At 39.2% G+C, this 21,317-nt stretch overlaps 1 protein-coding gene across 1 annotated transcript; it reads right to left on the bottom strand.

Moving 5' to 3' along the window:
- Positions 1-12,125: 12,125 nt before the first annotated feature.
- Positions 12,126-19,038, bottom strand: LOC139712576 (uncharacterized). The gene is made up of 4 exons (XM_071624385.1): positions 18,963-19,038; positions 17,984-18,099; positions 13,329-13,527; positions 12,126-12,847 (listed from the first exon to the last, which is right to left on the bottom strand). The coding sequence occupies exons 1-4, from the start codon at positions 19,036-19,038 to the stop codon at positions 12,126-12,128; spliced, it is 1,113 nt and encodes a 370-aa protein (XP_071480486.1).
- Between the last annotated feature and the right edge of the window lie 2,279 nt (positions 19,039-21,317).

Below are 21,317 nucleotides of genomic sequence, written 5' to 3'. Positions count from 1 at the left end.
TGTGTGTGTAAAATGATGTAGCCTATGCATTTGTATCATTGCGTGCGTGTGTGTTTTGCTCATTCAATCATTCATTTATTAACCTACTTATGTCTTCTTAGTTTTCAACTGCGTTGCCTGAAAACATTTGATTAATCTTTTTTTTTCATTTATCAGAGTAAATTTGTGCGAATCTCGAGCTGAGAGGACACATTTTAACCCTGAAGACCAATGCTTCTGGTGGTGGATTTGGGCTGGGAAAAAAAACTTGGGTTAATAATGCCTTTGGCGCGTGCGCAAGATGATTCAGCGAAGGAGTAAAGGTGGCAATTAAGGGATGATTACATTAAGTAAACGATGGGTAAACATAATTAGTGTACATGTAGAGAACTGAAATCTTCGTATAACGCCCAGTAAGAAAGAAAGGTGGATAGCTCCTTATACAGGTTACTTCCACCACCATAAGCCCAGTTGTAGGGCTAATATATATATATATATATATATATATATATATATATATATATATATATATGTATATATTATATATATATATATATATATATGAGATACCATATGCAAATAATTCTCCATGCTGTTTTCATGAAAAGTTCATAGTTTTGCGCTGATGCTTTGCTGCGACTTGTGACATTTCGTTAGTTATTGTTTTCATTTCTAAAGCGTTCGTTCGGCTTATGATTTCGATACGCTATTGCAATGTGAATAATCTTGCTGTTACAAGGGAGTTGCTTTTTCTTGATGACAAAAGTGGTTCTGGCCCGGAGCCCTTGGTCGATCGTTTAATGCTCCTGGAGAGGATCAGTATTGATCTCGATCGCTTCAAAGTGAGGATTGAAAGGAGAAAGGCTTCCTTACGTAACTCGTGCGCGGTCTCAACAATAGAACTAAGAAGATGTTTTAGAATTGTATGTCTATATGTGCGTGTAACGCGTATACCCCCATACGGCAGCCTCCAAGGGGCTTTAGATGTATTGAGCTCGTGTTCAAGCTACACCATGACGCAAATATTATTCATAAAATACTGAACGAGAAACACGAAGGGGTGAGTAGATTTTTAAAACTAGTGTGTTTCCTCCTCGTTTCCGAATCCATTATGAGGCTGCTTCCTGTGTATTTCTTGAGGTAGCAAACTTTACGGCAGTGATATGAGAACATAGTCTTTGCCTGTGTATTCTCCATTGCTAACAACATTCGTTAAGTAGTGCGCAAACTTGAAAGGGAGTGTAAACAGTGTGGCCATACATACATGCTAATCCCCTTCTGCGCAATTTTTGTTCTTACTCTTCTTCCATCTTTTTTTATATCTCCTTGGCAGCCTTATGATGTAGGGAAGAATTTCGTCGCAAGATGTCTTACATGTAAAGAAGACATCACATTAACTAACCTGCATGGATTATTTACTGTTTATCCGTTGGTTCAAGTCCTAGATTTCTTCCCTTGTGCATAAACACAAAATGAATGTATCACACAACTTGCACCACTAAAATTAATATAGTTATCAAAGGGGAATTATACCCGAATACCATGGGATGGATTGATCGAATGTATAGCAATATAAGGAGAACATGACATCAGCGAAGTTTGACGAAATCGTTGAAAATCCATGATTTTTAAGTTTCAGCGCAGTCATTAGTGGATGAGAAGACCCCTATACTTTGTGAAGTCACTAATGCACGTACATGTATATAAAGCCAATGTGAAGAGAGTTATTATGTAATTAAATTTCATAAATGAGAAGTACACATTTCTTCAATTAACTTATTATTGACATATCATTTCAACGATGATATCATTTCCCCTGCTGTCTGAAACAGGTAAGTCAATTAAGTGCTCTTTCATTATTCTAGAAAAGTGAAAATATGTCGAGTTTTCTTTAAAATATTTTCTGTATACGATGCCCATGCACGACGTCACAAAGTATCGCAGTCTTCTCACCCAAAGATGGTTGTACCAAAACTTTGGAAATACATAATGTTGTACGGATTGTCTGATTTTTGTCAAACGTTGCTGATGTGGTCTACTAATATTTGGAATTCCCTTAATTTGCATTTTATATGTATTCGGATTTCATTCTCATGTAACTTGATTGTTGTATCTCGTCTAATTACAGGGTGTAATGATTAATGACCACTGGATAACATGATGGCTCTTACGTCTTCTGCGCTCGGTGACACCATGGGGTGTGGCTGGTCTATGAGAGGGTTGTTGGTGGTGACACTTGCTCTATCTCAGGTCCGCTGTTCGCTGGGGAAAGGTAAGGCAGAGAGTGTTTGTAGAGGATCATTCAATAAATAATATGGAAAGGTTAATTGTAGTTAGCAAAACATTATACATCTTCTTTACAAGTACAGTGTATAAGAATTTGACCTATTATACCCGGTTACATCAGTTTGTTATTCCGAAGGTTCTTTAGTCGGAAGGTTCGTTATTCCGAAGGTTCATTATTCCGAAGATTCGTTATTCCGACGGCTCTTAATCTGAAAATGAAATAAGATTTGTTATTCCGAAGGTTCATTAATCCGAAAATGAAATAAGATTCGTTATTCCGAAGGTTCGTTAATCCGAAAATGAAACAAAACTCGTTATTCCGACGGTTCGTTACGGACCCTATTTCATTTTCGGATCAACGAACCTTCGGAATAACGAACCCTATTTCATTTTCGGATAAATGAACCTTGGGAATAACGAACCCTATTTCATTTTCGGATAAAAGAGCCTTCGGAATAGCGAACCCTATTTCATTTTCGGATTAACGAACCTTCGGAATAACGAACAGCACTCGTTATACCCACTCTGCTTCCTCGGGTTTGTCTGTTTGATTGTCTGATTCAACTGATTCTAAACAGAGCGTTCTGTGTATGAATCCCTCGTATAGATGGTGCGTTCATTCCTGGAAAAATATCTTGCCCACTATGTTGCTCCTGATGAACAACATAGTAATTATATATAGCTACATCAAATAGCTGAGCTGTCACTGCCGGGGTAAATAACGAGGGTGTCGAAGCAACACAGAGGAATGACGTCATTGCAATCATCATTGCTGTTATCATTTTCCTAATACATTGTAATGATAATGATATTAATAATGGTGACAATATGAATAATATCAATCATGATTAACGGCATTTGGGTTTTGTGTATATTCAAGTTGTTTCACTTTTGCATGAAGATATATGACAGCTAACCTGACTTTGGCAATGTTTCTTTGTCTTCGTGAGCTCGTGAACTTTTTTGTTTTTATTCTGTTGTTGTTGTTGTTGTTGTTTACTTGTGTGTTAAAACATTTTCAGGGCGATTTGCAAAGTCATACTCAATATTCAGAATGATCTGTGCCCCACATAAACAGCGATACGTAGACCTAATGGAGGTACCAAGCAATGGAATGCATAACCGTAAGCGGTGGTAAGGTACTTTTTAACTTCAACTGCATTTCTTTGTTTTTCTTCATATTCCGCAGACATTCGACTTGTACATTATCACGGAAGCCACAACTACGGCCGACTTGAGGTTTACCATAACGGTTCCTGGGGTACGGTGTGTGATAGAGGCTTCACAGTCTTCGATGCAGAGGTATATTGACATTTTCAGATAGTGACAGTATCAAATCGTCTAGATTATCGGGAATTAGGCCATAGCAGGTTTCTTGCGTGAACATGAAACGGTTTATACTCCTCTTACTTACTGTCGATCGAAATCTGCAAACCCTGACCAGAAGAAGTCCAACCTGAGCACGAAAACTCCGGTGATGCTCGTTATTCCGAAGGTTCGTTATTCCGAAACACACACATTCTTTTTTTTCCTCGAGGTTCGATAATCCGAAAAAAAGTTCGTTTAGCCGAACATAATACATTGGCGTTATTTCGAAGTTTCGTATTTACATTCCGAAAACGAAAAGAAGCTCTTTATCGTAAGAGGTTTGTTAATCCGAAAATTATTTTAAGACGGCGCGTACTAACGAACTTTCGGAATGTCAAACGTTGTTTCAGTTTCGGATTAGCGGACCTTTGGAATAACGAACCTATTTCATTTTCGCATAACGACCCTTTGGAATAACGAATCAGTTATTACTAATATCATAATTCGCATTGTCATCATAATGATTGTGATGAATGGTTATCATAATCATAATCAATGCTATGAATAGACTTGGGTGGCAAAATGTCGACAGTAGAATCACCTATCAGTATTGTATTTCTGTTTTCAAGATACTTAATGACTTTACACCGTATTACCTGAGTGATCTTGCCACAAAACGTCCTATATATATTATGTCACCCGTCATTCTACTCTAAATCCACTGTTCATTCCAAAGCCCAACACCGAATTTAAAAAACTATCATTTTCTTTCATAGCACCCAGTATTTATAACAAACTCCCAACCCATATTCGAACGGCAACAACATTCATCTCTTTTAAGACCCAAATACAATCAATCAACTTGTAAGTGCAGATTTAACGCAAATTCTGGTTTATTCATTCTTACAGTTTTGCGCACTAACTGTAGCCACAACTGTTATGTGGCACGTTGGTTACCCTGTCTTGTTATGTATAGCATATTGTTCTGTTATGAGCTTAGTCTAATTGTTTCTGTTTCGGTTTTTTTTTCCCTGTTAAGTTGTTAATGTGTTTTGACTTGGTATATTTTAGTTTTGATGTAATTACTTTTTTTTTTGTTTACACTTACGCAAATATGTTTCGATGTGTAATTGTATATTTATGTTAACAGGGCTCTTTTTAAAATCAGGCCTTTTGGCTCTGAAAAGACTACCCTGTTTTTTAAAGAAGACTGAATAAATAAATAAATAAATAAGTGCTGCTACTCCTGTTGTTTTATTTGTTGTTGTCTAATATCCAGGTTGCCTGCCGGCAGCTTGCATTGGACTACACGGTCATTGACTACTACAGTGATGCATACTTCGGTCGAGGCACGGGTCCCATTTGGCTTGCCAACCTTGGCTGCAACGGCAGGGAAGATTCCTTTGCGAGCTGTCCCAATCCCGGCTTGGACACAAGTGGCTGTTCACACGCCGACGACGTGGGTGTGTCCTGCGGAATGAGTAAGTGTCTTGTACAGTTATATACCCATCCTACAAATCTTTGTTACAAAGGTCATAAACATAGTGTGGCTCGAGATATTTTCCTCACCTCTTTTTCTTTTCTTTATGGCAGCGTTATATATCAAACATTATCATTCTGATGTTAAACAAAAGCAGTTGATAGTGAGCATCACAAATACTTCCACGTTAACCCTGCTTCTGAATAATCATGATTTAGCCTACAATCGTCATGGTAGTTGTGGTTTAAGTCGCTTCTATCAAGGTCAGTGAAAGATGAAGGACAAGATGGCTCCTTAATCCTGGTGAGTTATCTCCAATTCCTATAGGCACCCAATGTTGAAAAAGGTCTACGTTCATTTATATTTGCCCTTCCAAAGCGTGGCAAAATACTTATACTTATAATTACATGCATTTACTGATGTCGTCCTACAGTATATATACAGTAGAAGAATATTCAAAGAGAGTTACCACCACTGGTTAAGACAATCAATTTGCCATAATATTGCGAGAGTGTCAAGTTCGTGTAATCTATCAGTTTTTCTGTATTATGATAGAAAATGGAGATCAACTAAGCGTCTTATCTGAGATACGTTTATACTTAGACTAAACGGTATATTTGCTTTTGTGTTCTGCAGCGAACGTGCGTAAGCCAGTGTCGTCTGGCAGTTCCTACTCATACATAGTCGTGCTGGCCATCATCGTCCTCCTGGGAATCTCGTGGATGGTGCACAAACGTCGTCAACGCCATCAGGAGGGAAACCGCTTCCACCGGTACAGGATGAACGACGAGCCGCCCGCAGGTGCGTCCAACAGCATCACCATGGTAGAGATGACGGAAGGGGAGGGCGACCTTCAGGCAGTCTACCCGACTGTCGCAAAGCCATACCCTCCATGCCCTCGGCTGAGCCGCCTCGGAGACGAACGCATTTCGGACACGGCTTTCCGAAATGCCCATCGAGAACCGAAGGGGCAGCCGAATGGCATAAACGTACGAGAGCGCCAATCTGATCCAACTTCTTCAATCCAGCCCACGCCAGCTCTGGCCAACCCATACCCGCCACAGCCAAGGAACGAGTTTTATCCAGTTGTGCCGCGCCCACGTCCAACAACGACGACGGCGGCGGCGGCGGCGGCGGGTTCGACGTTGGAGCCATGCGGTAGTTCAGAAGCATTACCATATTACCCAACCGCAGAGTCGCATCTACCGGGAGAGACATCGCTTACAGTAACCTTCTCCATCCCGGAACCTGGGGCAGCATCGTCCGATGGGTCAATGTCGGCTTCAGCGTTCGAAAGCACAGAGCTGCGATAGAACCCCAGTCTTTCCCTCTCTGAATATTATGTTTGTCAGATGGATGTACATTTGTATATTATAATGTTTATATCAAAATACAGAGTAGCGTCGACTTTTTGTTACCTCAAGTTGTGTCAGCAACGTTTCAATAAAGTCGGAGAAATCACTTTATCTGGGATTCTTGCTTTCACCCTGTTCATCTCACTCTCATTTTCTGTCACTGCAAACCCAGACTTTGGCTATAGGTAGCGATAAACATCTAAGTCCATGTTGTGCCTTACTCTTTAAAATGGTCTTGGTTAGTTCAATCTTCATACCAAAAGGTGAGGGTTTTGAAATGGGCAGTTATCTTCAAACCTATAGTTTTATAACGTATCAGTCGACAGAATCACAGTACCTTCACATAAAATGATAATCATACTGCAATATTACTACGTGTTTCAAATTGACTTGCAAAAGTTGGGCAAAAACAAACAAAACAAACAAACAGAATAAAAAGAGGGTAAGTAAATTAAGGGATTTTGAAGTTTTTAGTAGACAATGATAGTAATTACAAAATATGTACATTAAATGAGATGTTACCTCAATACAATGTATCTCCTGTTGAGCTACACATGAAATCTCAATATTCGCTCAAGTTTTTCCTTCATGGAATAATAAAACACCTTGTCTCATTTGCATTCCCCATGTACATATACATTTATACATATATACTGCACATACATATTGGCGTACAAATGGGCTTGCCGAGATGTTATGCAACATCACATCCAACTTACATTAGTTACGTTAGTACTGCAACCATGCAGTATTATCCAGCGTTTCGTGAAATCACAAATACGATGATATACATGTGTACTAGCATCTCTTTCTTGCTCCCATTTTACATGTGATTTCAAGAACCTTCTGCCGTCAGTTTTTTAGAAGAAAGTCTTAAATCATGGATTCCATTACACATTACAAGATTGCACCACTTGAAAATGAAATTCATCCCTTTTCTCTTATACACTCGACGCAGTTTTTCACACAAGAATATACGAGAAAAGTTTCGAGACACGAGTGTATCATTTTACTCGATATCAATTTATTCACATAGAAAAGGCTTTTAACAAAGGTAGACAGTAATAAAAAGTTCATTATTGATATTGGACACACGATTTGTACAATAATTTATAATATATGTACATCATGTCACCACAACTTGCAACAGCTATATACTTGTACGCTGAAATGTTGATAAAATTCCCTTCCTCGAATAACTAACAATTCATTTTGTTTTTATACTCATATTTCATGTATTATGTACCTCGTGCCGCGTGCTCGAACACTTTTTCTACTTAACTCAATACATGTATTGAAATTCTCAATCCAGGGATAAAATTCTTGGTCATAAGCCCCTTGATGTGAATTATATTTACAATATTGTGACATTTACAATATTGTGAAATTTACAATATTGTGAAACGACGTATTTCCAAACATACCTGAAAGATAGATGAACATAAAACATGGTATACGGAAAGAAGATAACAGCCTTGTCATAAACATTTCGATGACAGACCAGTAAGATGACATGTGGCTATTTTCATCTGCGTTCACGCCTACCAACAACATCACTTGGACCAGTCCAATCATGGCTATGAACGTGCAAATTAACCCGTTACACGTTCTTTTTTATTGCAACGGCCTCTTTAAATCGTGAAATTCTTTATGTGACTTCTACAACACTGAGTACTTTTGATGAGAGCTTACATTTCGTACACATTCATGTAAAGTTCTCCATGCGCATAATAATAGTCAATATCCGCTTACTTTGGCTTAAATTCTTTCAATGAGGTACGGGAGGCAGCGTTAAGTTAAACACAACCCCAACTGAACTACACTACAAAAAAACAAACAAACAACAAACAAACAAACAAACAACAAACAAACAAACAAACAAACAAACAAAACAAAACAAAGGAGAAGAAAACGTCCATGTGTTCCTCTGCACAATACCAGGCATTTCAACTATAAATGGGGGGGGGGGGGGGGGGGGGGTGATGATATAATATAAACGCAACTATATACCCGCATATCGATATGTGTTTTGGTGAAAGTTTTTTGTTTTTTGTTTGCTTTCTGGTGAGATAGAAAGTATTGGAGAATTGTTACGAAAGTGAGCCTGATTTTATTTTTTTATTAGCCTCATCAAAACAACAAAGATTATTTCCCTTGCTAGAGAGAAAAAAAACCAATGAAAAATATCCCAGTCATTTGATGACTTACTACTAGCATATGTACGTACGTGTATGTATGTATGTGTGTATGTATGCATGTGTGTATGCGAGCGTGTACAGTATGTAGGTAGAGAAAGCACAGTCAATCAAAACGCATGTATAACTTGTATAACGTATCTTTTCAGACTCTAATATTGATAACTAAATGGGGGGGGGGGGGGGTGAGACATCCATATCACCGACTAGTTTTGTATAAAACAAAAACAACAGCAACCCTGAGAAAGGACCGACACACCTAACACGAACGTCATTTTAGATGTTTTACCACCATATTTAGTAATGCACGACAGTAACGCCATGGTAACCAGAGGAAGTTGAAAACGAAGTCCCAGTGACGTTTTGCACCATTGTATAGGCCTACCTCTTGAATAAAAGCCCCAAATGGGAATGCTATACCGGTAAATACATACATCATCGTAAAGTTGCTTATAGAGCAATATCATAATGCTCATTAGGACCATAATTGTAGTAATAATGGTACATAATATGAGAATAAAAAACTACAGTAATACCAGTTGTAATAACCAACAAAACGTACCTATGAAGGAGTACAGACTATGATACCTAGCGGCTAGGTATTCATGTAGAGATAAAAAGCGTACCAAATCTTGCTCAATAGTCCCTATAATAAGACAGTATGGAATTAGCTCATGGGCACATTGGTACGAATGACCTTTCATTTTTGTCAGTCAGTTAGGGCACTTCACTCATTTTCAGAGCGACATAATGCATAAGCAATTTATGGATTCATTACAGGAAACCAAAACCCAAAGACATATGTGGATTGAGTGAAAGCAGCGATATTACTAGAACACATCGGTGAAAGTTTGATGAAAATCGGACAATCGATGCAAAAGTTATGAATTTTTAAAGTTTTGGTGTTGGAACCGCTGGATGAGGAGACTAATAGAGGTTACGACGTAATGTATGGACAACAATATAAAGGAAATATAAAGGGAATTCCATAAAATTCATTTTTCATGAAAATTACATCAAAATATCTACCCGAGTTGACTTCATTAGTATACAGCATTCGTCACTATAGAAAGATAGGACTCCAAACAGTTTGCTTTGAATTTCAGCCACGGTTGACCCATATCACTTGCATACATCGCAATCCCGAATGAATATACATATATCAGCCCTATAAAACGCAGTCAGTCAAATTGTGACAGTTTCGAGCAGCTGCATTTATGAGGTGTAAAACACTTGATAAATCTACAACAGCATATAAATAGGGAAAATTTCAGCCGAGGTCTACATTTTTAGTTCTTTGATCGTCATAGAGCTTTTATGTAGGTGACAGCCTTGGTAATATATAATGTAAAAGGCTCTCGACGTCTAAAGTTAATTAGAAAATATAAAACACCACACAAATCTGCCTATATACTACACGCTACTTTCATCGATAATTTGATTTGATCGAAATTAATTTACATTTGGGCTACAGCCTGGTTTCCTTATAATACGTTTAGAAGTTTGAGAAGACAAACGGCAACAACGAGATATAGGGGATATATTGATAATTGATAAATTACATCCTTTTAATCTTGACGGTGACAATGTTCTGAGCAAATAAAAATTACTGATTACACAGGGTTATAACAAAAGATACCTTCCCCTGCCTCGATCTTATTTAATGGCTCATTGCCAAGGGACCACTTTCAACATTAAACAAGTCTTAATATCTTATTACAGCCACAGAGCTTTTCTTGAGCCGAAACCAATTCTCACCATAAACCTCAACAATGTATAGCCTCTTATAAAACATATAGATGAACTTCTATAAGAAATCAGCAGCTACTATCAAACGGCGACGTTTCTTCTTCTTCTTCTTCTTCTTCTTCTTTTTTCTTCTTTCTTCTTTGTTGTTAATCGTCCACTCAAACATAGGTATAAGAAGGTACACAGGGTACAATATTACTCTGACACATAATTCTTTATCATTATTTGTTTAGCCCGTAGTCAGTTTTAAATTTCAGCTGCGGGATAGGAAAACTAGTACTTTACGGGCAGCATATATATAGTGTATATATATATATGACGGGAGGCCCAATATATACAGCTTCTTCAGAAAGCGATTCATTTCAACACCGGTTACCCTGTCAATCCGTACCCATAATATTTTGCTGTTAATTGACACAATTTGATGATCTTCACGTCAGTCATAAATGACAATAATTTGACAACATACACTGTACACGGAGTTGTTCATCCCTTTTCCATCAGTTCACTGACGACAGAATAGTTAAGTGGTGCAAAGGTGAACACAACCATTGTCACTTACAACTACGATTTAATGTAAATTAAATCTCAGTAAGTATTCAGCATTTACAACAGATAGATATATCTGTATCTGTATATTAAAGGGGGTAATTAATAAATTTTCTGAGGTCCCCCTTATCAAATTTCTACACAGATCATTCTGTCTTTCTTTGTCTTTGTGATAAGTAGGCAATGTGGTCGCAGTTTGAATATTCCTTCTCTATACGAATTATGTCAGAGGCCACAGGAATGGTAATACTTCCGAGTTCAGAATAATAGAAAGAAAGACAACAGTGCTTCACTTCTGTAATCTATCACCAAGTAAATTTTCTGATGATTAGCAGCTTAAGAACGACAGAATTCAGAAGAATAATGTCCTTGAATCATGAAAACCGAATAACGAAGAGTACCTATCTTTTAATGTCAGCCATCAGATGCTATAGTCAGAATCGCCCCTTGTTTTCTACAATTCCTAGATCCATAACCTAACTAAATCAAACTAAGAAGCTACTCGTACAAACACTCGATGTTAATCTTCTGTCGTAATCCACATATCGTTCTCCGATCTACGAGGTACACAATCTACCTACACTTTTATCAATGCTATTTGAAACAAAACGAAAGAGAGAATGTAACACATGGAAGATCAGCTTGTCATGTTCTATCAAAAACAATGAGAAAGCACTCTGGGTCAGTTGAAAACCATCATGCTGTTACTCCTTTCTTTTCTTTCTTTTTCTTACAGTTCGCCACCAGAATTTCCCCCGACTGTGGACATATCATTGTGCACAAGTTTGGCTCAAAGCTTTATCAATCAAAAAGATATAGTAAACGAAAGGCCCACTAGTACCCGAATAATCAATCACTCTTTCATTTCTTTGGATTGATGAATGTATATACATTAAGGATATTGATGAACCCATTGTGTATTCTTATTACAGCAATCTAAAAATTGTAAGACATCATACGTCACACGAAATGCCAACAAAATAGTCTTTCAAAATCAACATGCAGACAGCTGACTGCAAACGATCAAACATCATTTACCGTGCAACCCGAGGGCTGCTGCATTTCAGCTTGATCCAAGTCCATAATGCTACAAGCATTTCTCTTCATGTGGAACCATAGGGTACAGATGATCATGCTTTTACCATTTCATGGAAATAATGGTTTAAAAAAAAAAGGAAAAAGAGAAGAAGTCATTCGTGAAATCACACTGCAGCACAGAAGCAGTTATTTCTGCTTGACAATGTCATCGTATGATGGGGGAGGGGGTAAATCCGCGGGTGGTGCCGAGCTATCTCCCGGGGGATACATCGGTGGTACACCTGTCCCCGCGTCCGGAGGTGGGTAGGGGGCTGCTGACTGGGGTGGGTACGCACCTATTGACTGGGGTGGATATGCTCCTGTTGACTGGGGTGGATACGCACCTGTTGACTGGGGTGGATACGCACCTGTTGCTACCTCGCTCGGCGGAGCTGATGGAGGATATGGGGTTCCTGCGGCTGCGGATGTACCAGTTCCCATCGCCGGTGGATAAGCCGTCCCTGCTGCCGGTGCAACAGCTGGGTAAAAAGGTTGTACTGGATAAGGACTGCTGGACGCCGCCGCAGGGGGCGCCCCAGCAGGTGGATACGGCTGCTTGCCCGGCGGATACGGCTGCGTTACGGCGGCATAAGAGGGAGTAGGGACATTTGCATTAGCAGGCGGCTGTGTAGTATGGTGGTAAGTTGGCATGTTCGCATTGCCAGTTGCCGCTGCGTTGGGTACATGGACTACAGCGGTAGCAGGCGCCTGGAAAATTGTGGTGGTCTGTTGTTGCTGTCGTAACCTCATCATCCTCCGTCGTCGGTACGCCGACCCGGCCACGACCACGAACACGACGGCAATGGTGATAGCGATCCAGGTTCCAGTACCAGAGAAACTGGAGGAAGAACTTCTAGAACTCGTCAGATCTGTTGACAGACAAAGAAAAGTCTCAAAATGAGGGCTTGCAATATCAATTCTTTGGAAATTATCGCACGTCAAGCATAATGCGGCGTTTGAGGAGCAGCACAAGTTGGAACCTTCTTGTGACAAACAACTGAAATGGAATGAAGTCGCTTGGCATGGAGCCGCCTTTGTAACCCAATTAAAATGTGAATGGAAGATTCGAATACAAAGTTGAAAATAACGATGATAGTATATCGTAGAAGTGCATCACAATATACAATTTATCAATGCCCTTTCTTTCATCATCTGATCATTATTGTCCGATGTTGTATTTATTAAAGTGAAGCTGCAAATTACGTTTGTCGGTAATCAAATGAAATGTAACGCTCCGTAACACCCCATCCCCCCACCAAAAAAAACAAAACAAAACAAAACAAAAACGGAAGCAGACAGACAAAGAAAATAACAAGGATTTTGTGTGATATGACGTCACGGGTCACTTACCCGTACCACACGATATCCCGACATCCTCTGAGTGAGTACAGTCGTTGTCATAGACGGGGTTATGGGAACATGATTCCAGTGATGTTTCGTGTCCGAAGCAGGACACTTGGTCTAGCACAATGTCACCAGTTCCTTCCCCGAATCTGCCCGTGTAGTAATTGAAGGTGATCGTGCTAAGCCCGAGTTGTCTGCAGGCGACCTATTAGATGACAAGCACATACCGCCAGTGCAGAGTTACTAGTATGCATATTCTACGAGAGCTAGCCAACAAATGCACATACATGTACTTTTCTTTTAGATACAGTGTACTATTCATTACCTTCCATTCAAATAACTTCAAAGACAGCAATCTATTTTGGCATTACTGCACATCAGAACAAAATACCGTACTACACATTATATTCACGCACTCACATACACACACTTTTTTTTTCTAGTTCTTAAAAAATCTTCATTTGATTTCTATAATTTTACATACTGTAACAAACCATTCATATTACTTTAATAAATATGAAAAATATACAATCGACAGTAATTAAACAAACAAACAAACAAAAAATAATGATCGGTGGGGTGACCCGGAGATCATAACATTCATCTAAAATTTACAGAAAATTTACACAAAATGTTATGTACACACACAGAACTACACCCTCCTTACCTACTCCCTCCAAACATTCAGTTCTATACAGGGTTCCCACTTTCATCCTAACCTTACACGTCCATAGATTCACATCTAATAATGAAATTGCTTGATGTTTTCATGTCTTATACAAATAAATGAAACCACAACTCATTTGGCGTTAGCACACACACACAAAAAAAAAACCCAGAAAAAATACATAAATCTGAACCATTATAAAACTGATCTATCTCCGATTAGGCCTCAACCGCGTTCAATTAATCAAGTAACTAGAGCTCTCAGGGCCGGCGCAGTGTTTTTAAAAGTGTGGGGGCCCACTTCCGGGTTTCTTCAGCTGACAAGCAAAAAAAAAAAAAAAAAAAAAAAAAAAAAAGGTCCTCAGCTCATTCTCTCCCCTCCCATTTCCGCGGGTGTTATAAAAAAAGGTCTTCAGAGAAAACACATAACCTTACCGCCGCCATACTTCAAGATCTCTCTATCTATTTCTATTTTAGTGCCACTTACGTACTTCCGGGTTGAAAAAAGTGTGGGGGCCCAAAGTGATGACACCTTATGTATTCCTTTGTATGGTGCACAAAAAGTGTGGGGGCCCGAGCCCCCACGGCCCCCACGGCTGCGCCGGCCCTGGCTCTAAACGAGTCATTCACTTGAACAAATTTGCATATTTCCACATAATGCAAGCCCAACTTTCCTTTCATGATTGCCAGTTTCCTTACCATTTGGGCAGATACTTCTGCTCACTTTCAAATATATCGACGGTTTCGCTCCTCCTTACTAAATGTGTCTTATCCGAACTCATTACCATTAGTCACCAAACACGGTACACCCTCCGCTCCTCGCAAGGTATCACACTGAACCATCACACTTCCAAGATGCTGGCCACACTTGGTGAAAAAGCATTTTCATCTGCTGCTCCCGAGCTATGAAATCAACTACCCCAAACTCCCCTCAGCCAGTAATCTCTCATCATCTTCAAAGAACATCTAAAAACCCACTTGTTTCATTAATGTTAGTAATTCAAAGGCATAAGGCGCATTTGAAGATGTACGTTTATGGAACATGCGCAATATTTTATTATCATTATTATCATTATCATTATTCTTATTATTATCATTATTTTTATTATTATCATCCTTATTATCATTATCATTATCATTGTTATCTCTATCTTCACAAGATATCTCTTGGAGATTAATATCACGTCAAGTTCCATCCTGGAACCTTAGACTTCCAGTACTTTTCTCAGGATTCGTGCCGTCCCCAGCAATGCTGCTTTTTGGAGCGTTTGCACTCGATCTGGCACACCAACGTCGTCCAAGTGCCGTCGCAGCTGCTTTGGCGTTGTTCCGAGTGCTCCAACGACAATAGGGATCACCTTCGTTCTCATATTCCCCAGGCGGCGAAGCTCTCTGGCAAGGTCTGGGTACTTCTCTATCTTTTCCTTCTCCTTCTCGGCTACTCTGCTGTCTCCCGGTACCGCGACATCGACGATTGTGCACATCTGTCGAGCCCTTTCTACGACGATGATATCCGGACGCCTGTGCTGGATGACATTGTCAGTTTGAACATCGAAATCCCACAGGATTTTAACTTGATCATTTTCAGAAACTTTCTGTGGTTCGTGCATATACCATTTGCTCTCACATGGTATTTCATGTTTTCGGCAAAGCTCCCAGTGAAGGACTTGTGCCAGTTTGTCATGTCGTCTTTTGTACTCCTTTTGCGCCAATTTACTACAGCCACATACGATATGTTGCACTGTCTCGTCTCTTTCTCGGCATATCCTGCATGTGGCATCCACATCTCTCTTCTGTATCTTGACTTTCAGGGCATTTGTTGACAGTGCTTGCTCTTGGGCAGCGATGATCAGTCCTTCTGTCTCCTTCTTCAGTTCTCCTTTCTTCAGCCATAACCATGTGTCATTACTGCTGATGTTCTCCGTCTCTCTGCAAAACTGCCCGTGCAGCTGCTTTTCTCTCCACTTTGCGGATCTTTCTGTTCGTTTCTGGCTTTTGAAAGTAAGTGGATCAATGGCGTTTACATTATTTCCACTTTCAACCAGAACGGCTCGAAGGAGTTTTTCCTCACTGCTGTTTATGTAATTGTTGAGGCTGATTTGCTCCATTTCAACGCAATCTGACGCACTCACGAGCCCTCGGCCTCCTTCTCTCCTTGGCAGGTACAACCTGTCGACATCAGCACTCATTTGGTGGGTTTTGTAGATCGAGAGCATCTTTCTTGTCTTCCGATCCATACCAGCCAGTTCCGCCTTCGTCCATTCGACCACTCCTCCTGTGTATCTCAAAACTGCTACCGCCCAGGTGTTTAGAGCTGTGATCACGTGTCCGCCATTTAAGTGTGATTTTAGTACACTTTTTACACGTGAGAAGTACTCCTTCGTCACAGACACTTTGATAGCATTGTTCGAGACATCATCAGATTCCAACACTCCGAGGTATTTGTAATTCTCTCCTTCCTCCAAACTCTGTAGTATTCTTCCATCAGGAAGTGGTATTCCTGCACTCTTCACTCGTCTCCCTCTCTTCATAACCAGGGTAGCGCACTTGTTGATGCCGAAGTCCATGCCGATGTCTTTGCTGACCAAACGAACCGTTTGAACTAGCTTGTCGCACTGCTTCTCGTCTTTACAAAAGAGCTTAAGGTCGTCCATGAACAGCAGATGATTGAGGGAGCCATGATTTCCTCCGAGGTCATAACCGGCCGATACATTTCGCAGAACGCTTGTAAGTGGAATGAGTGATATAACGAAGAGGAGAGGTGACCGTGAGTCCCCTTGGAATATTCCTCGTTGTATTCTCACCTGACCAAGATCTTTGCCATTCGATGTGAGGGTTGTGCACCATGCCTTCATAGAATTTGTCAGTAAAGCTCGGATGTTATCTGCAAGTCCGAACATTTGCAAGCATTCATCGATCCACGAATGAGGCACCATATCATAAGCCTTCTTATAATCGATCCAGGCTACACACAGGTTGGTCCTCCTTCTCTTGGAATTTCTCATCACCATTTTGTCAATTAGTAGTTGGTCTTTAGTTCCTCTGCACCCTCGCCGCCCACCTTTTTGTTCGACAGGGAATAAGTCCTTCCCTTCAATGAAGCAATACATCTCATTCGCTATGATGCCAGTCATTAACTTCCATATCATGTTTAAACAAGTTATGATATGGAATTATTATTATTATTATTATTATTACCATCATTATCATTATTATTATTATTATTATTATTATTATCATCATCATCATCATCATCATTTTATTGTCATTATTTCAATACTTTCTACTACTAGTTTCCGAATGGTAATATACCTGTACTTCTTGACTAAAAAGCAATATATCTAAGCAAAGTGTCGAAGACATGAAAAACTTTATTCTCACTGCACTACTCGACCAACCTACAAAAATGTTTACCCAGGGCATACAATATCTCGAATGCTCACTCAGATTGCAATGCGATATCATAGCTATCCATATTGCAAAATAAATGTTCATAAGTTTCTATTTCTTGGTTACATAAATAACAAAAATCGGATAAGAAATACGGAAGAAACGACAGCCCCACGTGCCTGGCACGCAGGTCACACAGAATACCCGCAAGCAGAACTTAAGTAGAAAGCGTCCAGCAAGTAAGACACATGCAAAACTCGCCCAAATCCTTGTCCGCCTTTAAAAATTGTCCGGTATGCTTGAAAATCCCCACAAGCAACAAGCCCGCGTAGCTTGCCCGGAAAGGTGTGACAGGACTATGGTTGCGGGTAAAAAGGATTTGCATGCGCACCTCCGGGCGACTACGGGTGAGATACGTGCTAGGGACTGTCATGTTCGGGTCATCTGCGGGGACCTCCGGGTAGTAAAAATTGTTAAATTCTTCGCAAGTCGCACGCAAGGCTTGGCCGGAAAAGTGTGACACAACGACTGAACTAAATCGACGCCCAGGTGCTATAATACATAATACTTGTATTGGATTTTCTTTTTTGGATGAGTCTCGATACCTCTGTCTCTGATAAGCCAAAGCTGTCATCACAGATCGTCCCCCACACACCGTTGTAGAAAATCTCAAGACGCCCATAGTCATCAGCTCCGTTAACAAGCCGAAGGTCATAGTTATCTACACAGTTTAAATAAACATCAAAATAACAAGCGATGAATAAAAAATCGGGACGATATGCGACTGATGTATGGGGAAACTACACATATTCACAGAATTCTTACTCTCTACATCAGTACAAAAACACGTCGCGTCCATTTACTGTCACCTTCCGATCAGGAATGCAAAATAAAGAATATTGTCAGCTAAAAGCAGTTACCATTATGCAATTCATGTACAGCGTGTATACGTATAATTATCTGTAACTGTAAAAAATGTGCTTAGAAACATCAGTATTAAGCGCTATATAAATGTTATTCATTATCATTATCATAATCATTATCACTATCATTATCATAATCATTATCATTATAGTCTATGTTATTCATCGTTATCATTATGCAATAATCCTTTACACAATGTTAGTGTCATCTGGCATTATAATATCAACTATACGATGAATGATTTTGTGGTACTTGTGCATAATGCATGATTGCGTGTGTATAATAATAATGTTTCTGTGTATGTAAAGAGTTTAATCGCAAAACGACTTAACTCCATTCTTGTCAATATGAGATAATATTGCGATTAAACCTACTAAAAACAAAGAAAATAAACAGAAAATGTGGAATTCTATTTTATCAAGACTTGAAGAATAATCCTTGCTATTTACAACGCAAATGAGATACCATTGATGAGATTTCCTTTTGCACTATCTGATAAGGTATGAAAATGGTGCTTAATCCGTTTTTGCGACCAAAATTGTCAATACGTGTATAATCGTGTCTTTTCTTGTCTCGTTTGGAACCAAGGGCAGAGATCCGGGCTGCACAATATGTGCACGAGAAATTATGAAAGTTCTTAAAATAAAAATAATAACTTACATTGTGCCAGCGTGTGCGTCCACGTCAATGTCAACACAAGGATGACCAGGAGCAGAGCCAGGTCATTTGCCAGCATTGTTGAATATAGAGAAACGCCTTTAACCAAGTTCACTTATTGATTGAAGAAGGTGATGCAAAATGTCTGAATAATTATATCTGTCAAAGGAAAAATAAACAGGCAAAAACATCAGTTGCTTTCTTCTTGTGTGTATTGGTTGACTTGCGTCTTTAGTTCATCTGTGAATCGTCGATAACACCACAGAGAAGAGTTCGTTATACATGCCATTCCTTCTCCCACTTGTATTAATATGTATAGTGCATGCTGCGTAATGTCATTTTGAGCAGTTCATAGACAGTGCGGACCACTGCACATCACACACCGTATGCACCTTTGCAAAGAATACATTCTTACTCTTCTTCGCGGTGAAACCCAGGTTTTTTTTTTTTCGGCTTCACAAAGTAGAAGCTCCTTTTTGAAGCGTGTTCACAAACAACTCAAGCACCCCACCCCCCCCCCCCCCCACACACACACACCTTAAAACTACAAAAAAAAAAAAAACCGAAAAAAAGGAAAGAAATGAAACCGTTGGTTCACTAGTCCCTGGAGGAAATACAACTCCAACTAGTCGTGAGGTGATATCATCATCACAACGTCCGTACTTGACATAGTGCAACTGAGACCAACATTACTGTTTCCTGAGCATGTGTGGGGGTGATAACTGTGATTCTATCTCTTTCCACGATCAAGAAGTTTCCATCTTTCTATCTTACTATTTTTAATTGGGGTGACAGGAAGTGAAGCTTCCTCTACAGTGAAGCCTGGAGTTTAGATGACAAAATAACGCTTTCATTTTGTTTAAACAATGATGGGTTTGATGTCTCGATAGTATAAACTTACACTATGCTCTCATAGTGTAATTATACTGTACAGGCAATGTCGTCCTTGTTTCATTTTCATTCTGTGTAGCCGCGGTGAACGTTAAAGGGATGATAAAGTTGAGATGAGGATTCAGCCTTTAACTTTTTGCAAGACACTTAGCAAACCACTTTATGAAATGTTAAAGAGCATGCAATTCTAAGACGAATTCAAAGTTGATTTGAAGAAAATCGGTTTTGAAATAGCGGAGATGTCCAAAAACAAAGTAAAACAGAGCGATTCTAATAAAAGTTGGGTTATTAAGATTTATTATAATTGATTTGTTTTGGATATCTCGTGATTTTAAAATCAATTCTTATCAAATAAACTTTAAATTCCTCTCAGAATTTTGTGCTAGTTCATATTTCATAAGAGGTTTCTCATTGTCTAAAAAAAAAAAAAATCATCATCAAAAAAAGTGGGAAACATGCAGCCCCATCTCAACCCAAACTGTACCATCCCTTTAAATATTGCATCTGATTTGAGATGTATACATCTATAAAAGCCTTCAAAGCTATTACAAGTATTCCTCCAGCCTCTTTTCTAGGGTTACCCTGCAGTTCGTTATACAAAAGGTTTGTTATTCCAAATGTTCGTAATTCCGAAAGTTCGTTGATCAAAAAATAAAACATGAGAGATTCGTTATTCCGAAGGTCCGTTAGTTGGTTCGTTTATCTGAAAATGAAATAAGTTTCGTCATTCCGAAAAGAACAACTAAATACTATTTACGACAAAGAATAAGATAGCATGATTATGAGTATACAATGTATTTATATTTGTATCGAGCTACATGTACATGTAAATTGTAACCAACTGCCATTGTCACATTATCATCTCATACTATTATTTTGAGAGATGCTAAATCAAATAAACAAATAAATAGATATATCATAAAAACCCGTAATGACAGGAGCGATGTACTATAGGCCTACTTAGGACAGGCTCCAATATTGATAAAAATCACGTAAGTGTCTTAACTATACACAACCCTGTTGCTGTGCAAGTTTTCTCACTGCGTCTGGTCGGGTTAGTACGTTTGAATTGTTGTTCACTGTACACGAAGTATCTCAGCATACTCGTGCTTAGCTCTGCATGTACATGTATACGATGTAGGCCTACATGATTGTATCAGCCTTTAAAATATTGCCTTTAAATGTCTAATATAATTTTATTCGCCGATCACCTGATCAGTAACAGCGAATATGAAAAGTTTAAGAACAGTCATACATACATGTACTGCAAGGTTAATTATACGCAATATCAATGCAGCGTATACATACAACGAAGATGTTCATTACATCATATACGTAACGGGAACTGGGATCCGAAAATATTCTACATCGGGCATATGGCCATATTAGAGATGACTCACAGAGTATTTTACAACACGATCAACACGAGTCGAGAGTCTATATAAAACCATAATATTTTGAACAACA

The sequence above is a fragment of the Diadema antillarum genome, unplaced genomic scaffold (assembly GCF_040938485.1).
Source record: "Diadema antillarum isolate AM-2024a unplaced genomic scaffold, OU_Dant_1.0 seq00001823_RagTag, whole genome shotgun sequence".
Taxonomy (NCBI): Eukaryota; Metazoa; Echinodermata; class Echinoidea; order Diadematoida; family Diadematidae; genus Diadema; species Diadema antillarum.
This window is presented reverse-complemented; position numbering and strand designations above follow the sequence as displayed.